This window comes from Homalodisca vitripennis, chromosome 3, assembly GCF_021130785.1.
Source record: "Homalodisca vitripennis isolate AUS2020 chromosome 3, UT_GWSS_2.1, whole genome shotgun sequence".
Taxonomy (NCBI): domain Eukaryota; kingdom Metazoa; phylum Arthropoda; class Insecta; order Hemiptera; family Cicadellidae; genus Homalodisca; species Homalodisca vitripennis.
In genome coordinates this window covers 110,788,926-110,794,925 of record NC_060209.1, presented here as the reverse complement: position 1 = coordinate 110,794,925, position 6,000 = coordinate 110,788,926, and the positions used below count along the sequence as shown (strand labels likewise).

General features: G+C 34.4%; 1 protein-coding gene across 1 annotated transcript in view; it reads left to right on the top strand.

Moving 5' to 3' along the window:
- Positions 1-622: 622 nt before the first annotated feature.
- The window catches only part of LOC124357302 (akirin), a 28,471-nt gene continuing 23,093 nt past the window's right edge, over positions 623-6,000 (top strand). The window contains exon 1 of the mRNA XM_046808964.1: positions 623-1,021. Within this exon, the coding sequence (XP_046664920.1) occupies positions 850-1,021 (172 nt within the window). The 5' untranslated portion in view covers positions 623-849. The remainder of the gene's footprint in view (positions 1,022-6,000) is intronic.

Sequence of the window (6,000 nt, the reverse complement as noted above, 5' to 3'; positions counted from 1 at the left end):
GCATTTAGTTTTTTTCAACTATCATATAGTTGTGAAGTCAAAAGAGAATGAAAATTTAAGAATTAGTAATTTGCTTAAAATAATAATTTCACACACACACACACACACACACACACACACACACACACACACACACACACACACACACACACACACACACACACACACACACACACACACACACACACACACACACACACACACACACGTATATATAAGGGTTTTTTTATAATGTTTCAGTATATCTATACATATATTTGAATGCGTTCTAATTTTAATTATTGAGTACTTTTATCTCTATTATAGTGTCGGTATGATATAATAATATTGCGGCACAATTATACACAACGCAAACCTGTCTCGTATTTTGTAAAAGAAAACATAGTCAACATAACAGATAAGCTAATAACGTAAAATAGTTTATACCGTCAAAGTAATTCATAAATACGTACTCAAAACTTATTATAATGGTTTATCATATGAATTTATTTGATCAATTCTTTAAAATTTAATTTATTATAGTAATAGGCTTTTTGTGAGAAATAAGGAGGGAATTTTTAGTGAGCCGATTGGAATGGGACTTTTTGACGTGTGTAATGGAATTTAATTTCCCCATCAAGGTAACACTGTCGTCGTGTTGAGATTGGGAGAGTCATATTGATTCGACCAAAAGCATTGTAATTATTGTGAAATAATATTAGTTTTGAAGTTTTAAATTGTTATTTATCAATCTTACAACCACGTTTCTATTCTGTTGTATGTAAGGTGTTATATCGAAGTTATTCTGAAGAGATCCAACATTCTAAAGTAACGGTGTCAGCCTCAGTCTTTTAACGCTATAAAACCAAAATGGCCTGTGCTACTCTGAAAAGATCTTTAGATTTTGATCCAGTTCACAGCAGGCCTTCTAAACGGCAAAGATGTGTTCCAATGTGTATATCTCCATCAAATTCACCACCTACAACCAGAAGTGATTATGATCCATCTCCGTTTGCAAATGTTTGCCCAAAGTTGACACCAGGTTTGTAGATTTGTTTCCCTTCAATTAGAATAATTTTTCCTAGGATGCCTTAACTACATTGGTAATTTTACTTGGATTCAGAGGAAAAAATAAATCATTGAAATTTTATGATAATGTGTACTTAGTGTATGCCATGTTACCTAATAAGAACTAAAATAACTTTTAGCAATTTCTTTGATTTGTACTTATATTTCCAGAAAGAAATTTCTAGCCTTCGCAAAACATATTGCACCCATAATTACTATAGTTTTAATTTTATATTATATCTTTATTAGTTCATCAATCTAGGGGACAGAGGAATCATGGTTTTTGTGTGGGAGAGGATTGTAAACTAAGGAGGGATAGGTTTTTGGACATGCTTGGGTTAATAAAATCCTATTTAATCCTTTTAACCCCGGCCATTAAATCAAGTGATGTGCCAGAAATCCCAAGCCATTTTCAGACAAAATGTAAGGGTTTTATAAAAAATTCATAACTCGGTTATTTTTTAAGATATTTAGGTAATTCTTTTTTTGTTTTACTTCTTAATATATGTAGCTTACAGAAATATACAAATAAAATTATTATTTTGAAAGTACTTTTTTTTACATACATATACATATATAAAAAATAAATAAAAACGAAAAAATTTAAAGTTTGATCATGGAAACCATATAGATAAAAAAATATTTGACACAAAAATACCCATTTAATTTATGATATATTTAATCCTTAATAAAAGGAAACAAAAATTATAGGCCTACCTTATTTAGGCTACAAGTGGAGTAACATCAATTTTTGTAAAGCCGTGTAAAGTTTTTTTTTTGCCATTTCTGGGCAAGGCAATGTAACAAGACTTTCGAAATTCACATTATTTAAAATAAACATAAAACCTAAGTTATTTCTGACAAAATAACTAAAATTGTTCATAATCTAAATTTTAAAAATGTTTTAAAACAATATTTACATCACTGCAAAGTGTTTTAGCACTTGTGGTCACCAAAACAATTGGGGTGAATTCCTTTCTGGCAACGTACACAAAAATACCTTGCTTTTTTTCTTTTACCCCCACACTGAGTACTTTGAATGCTACACACACAACAATTCCTTTCCATTCTTCCTGGTAGGTGTTGCAGTCCATAGTTTTGTATGTTGTCACCACCAGCTAATGGGTCGTCATGTCGCTGCTTACTGTCCATCCACTCTTTACCCAAATCTTCTATTATACACACCATATATTGGAAGCGTGACATTGGTGGTCCAGAGCAGTTTTCTCTGTACAAAATATATGTATTCAAGACCATTCTAGCCATTATGTTGAATGTAGCTTTCTTCCAGTACTTCACTGTTCGCCTTTCGTCTAAATAATTGTAAAGCATCTGGTCATTCACATCTATGCCACCCATATATTTATTGTAGCTATCAACTACTTCAGGTATTTTGCTTGTCAAATTACCAGTATGTCTCTTTTTTTATTTTATCAACAGATTGGGCATGGCTTTTTGTTGACAATAATAGTACTGGATTTTTTTGTGTCTTCTTTTCTTTCATCCCAAGCAAAAGCAATTCATTTTGGCGCATATATAACTTTTGCCCCACTTGGAATTTCTCCTTCATCTCCATAGGGATACCTTTCCTATTTTTACGCAGGGTTCCTGTGATGTAAGTGGCCTTACTATATAAATACCTAGCAATAGGTATTGACGTGAAAAAATTATCAACAAAAAGATGATAGCCTTTCCCAAGATAGTTTCCAAGTGTCAGCAATTTTTTTATAACAGTAAAAGCCAATCTCTGATCCTCACTTTTGTTAGTAGGCCTAGCAGACTCATTTTTACCTTTGTAACAAAAGAAACCTAGGCAGTATTTTGTGACACTGTCACATATCATCCATAATTTGATACCCCAGCGACTATGATGTTTATTGGGAAGGTATTGTAAAATTTGAGAGCGACATCGAGTGGCTAATAAACTTTCATCTATAGAGAGTTCACGATGTGGTGTGTAGTGTAACCTAAACAGTCTGTTAGCATGTTCAACTATTGGTACAAATTTACCACATGGATCGTAGTTTGGTTCTCCTGGTTTACTCAAAGAGTTGTTGTCCGCAATATGGAAAAATTGCAAAATAGCCTCGAAACGATTGCGACTAAACATTTTTCCAAACCATGGAATGAATTGTGAGTCACTTCTATTCCAGTAGCTTTTTATAGTGGGCTTTTTAGTTAGGCCCATGTTTAGTAAAACAGCGATAAAGCCTTTCATTTCTCCATGTGTAATGTTGGTCCATTTACGGACTTTAGATTGAGGCGTATTATTTAGGCCAGCGTGAGACTGAATATATTTTTTGGCATATTCATTTGTCATGTTAACAAAAATCGTCAACAAATGTACAGTAAAGAAAATATTGAAGTACTCAACTGGCTTTGCATCACCTGGAGGGCAATGCTTAGGCCCAGGGTTTTCAAAATAGGGAAACTGAGTACTGCTTCCAGGATCATTTGATTCATCAACCTTTTTCCATAACAAATTTGGGTCTTGATCAGGTGGTGTACTAGGCCTACTTTGAGGCACATTATTGTTACAAATATTTGTTCTAGGCCTACCTCTAGGTCTTCCTGTAGGAGTAGATCTCATTGCAACAGTAGGCCTACCAGATGATGTTCCTGGTTGAGCAACGTCCTCATATGATGAATTTTCAAAGGGTTCAAAAGTTGGGTCTTCAACTATATCATCTAAATAAGTTACAGATAATTCACTATCACTTTCCTCTGCTAATTCCCCTTCTGATTCAGAAGAAATGTTTTCAAGATATCCATCACTCAAATCGTCGTCACTAATCACATCCAAACCATTTGCAACTAGGTTATTAATTAGTGTATTTTCACTTACGGGAGACTTTGAACGATGTCTTTTACTCATTTTGAAATCAAACAAATAATAAACTCAACTTTAACTGCCGTAATTTACACTGCTTTAACCTAAAAGTGTGAAGAAAACGGAATATTCACAACCACGTGATATACAGCTGTCTGCAACAAGCGTGAGCAGTCAGTCGGGACGAACTGCAATTGCTCAGTCACAGACTGACAAAATACGAAGTCAAACCATTACAAACTAATATATTTCGATGCAAAATATCTTTGTGCACAAGTCTGTGAAATTTCAAAGCATTTGGTGAAATAGGTGGCCAGTAAAGTAATAAAAAGTGCACGTCCGTACTATACGGACGTCGGGAGTTGACGCCATTTTTACGACGTCCGTATAGTACGGACGTCGGGGTTAAAAGGGTTAAGGTAAATTGTTATTTCACTCAGTTATGCCTCAAATGCAATGCAGGTTCCATAGAAAGTCTTCAACATTTAATCTTTGATTGTGTGCAATATAACGACTTCAGACATGAATTGCTCACTAAACTGAAAGCGAAGAAAATAGATCCACCTTATATATTGAAAGATCTTTTAACGAGCTTTGATATGGAAATAATACTGGAAATTGTAAGTTTTCTTAAATCTATAAATAAGGTAATATAAAAAAAAAAAAAAAACTGGTCATACATACAAGAATGTTTATCGAGGTTCCATGCTCAAAGTAAGCAGAACCTGCTGAAATTCATCAAACAAGAAGAAAGAAAGAAAGAAAGAAGGTTTAAGTGGAGGGGATATCAAGGTTGTCAACATTCACATGAGAGTTAACTGGAAGAATAGGTATAGGCCTACCAAGTGCATTTGAAGATATTTAAAGAGATTTCCTGTTTTTTTATCATGTTCGTCAGTTTCACCCCCATGGTGAAGATTATTGATTGTTTTCCATTGTTATTTCATATGTTGACTATTAACCCCTTAAGTGCCAACAGCCTAAGAGATCAGCCTGTGGATTTTCGAAAAGTGCTGAGGGTTGATTAGATCGACCTGCTGGTATTTTTTGAAAAGTACAGAGGATCGACTAGCCTATATCAGCTTTTCTAATATTTATTATTTTGTTACTAAATGTTAACTTATGGCATTACCCTATATTTAGTCTGATTTTATACATAATAAATGGAATAAAAATGTATCATCTATATTGATTTAATTTGTTATAGCTGGTAAAAGCTAATTGCCAAATACAAGAGACAACTGTTATGCGAATGCAGATTTTAAACAGTTTGCGATAATACAGGGTTATCGAAAAAGGTGGCCTTAGTTTAGATTTTTAATAACTCAGAATGCAATAAAAATATTTAATTATTTTTACACCAAAAGATAGAAAAAAATCGTATGTTTTATTTACATATTTAGTATGTTTTGATGTGAGCCCCGCCTGTGGCACAACACACATCGAAGCGATACTCCACCTCCATCCAGATTCTCTTTATTATGTCAAGAGTCACAGTTGTTATTGCATCGGTGATTCAGTCCTTTCAATGTTGCAGGCACTGGTTAGTTTGAGCGTAGACAATGTTTTTTATGTAACCCCAAAAGAAAAAATCCAAAGGAGTTAAGACAGGGCTCCTTGGCAGCCACGCAAGAGGACCACCTCTACCAATCCACTCATTAGGGAATCTTCTGTTGAGAGTTTCACGCACAATAAGACTGTAATAAGTGGGTGCTCCATCTTGTTGGAAAGTTAACAGTTATTCCTTTTTCCCTTTCAATATCATTAATTTGTGGAAAAACATAGAATTCTAACATGTCCAAATAGTTAGTTCCACGGATTGTGTCTTCAGCAAAAAAAAATGGGCCAACAACACGATCCTGCATGAGACCGCACCACATGTTTACCTTGGGTGAATCACGGACTTACTCAAACTCTTCATTGGGTTGTTGAGAACCCCTGATTCTACAGTGTTGTCGGGTAACACTGCCATTCATGTGAAAGGATGCCTCATCATTAAAACAAATCCCGTTGAGATAATTTGGAACATCGTCAATGCGATTTAGCATCTCAGCAGCAAAGTCAACTTGTTTAGGTCGGTTTGCGGGCTTAATTTGATGCTGCAATAAGTTTTGTACGCATAT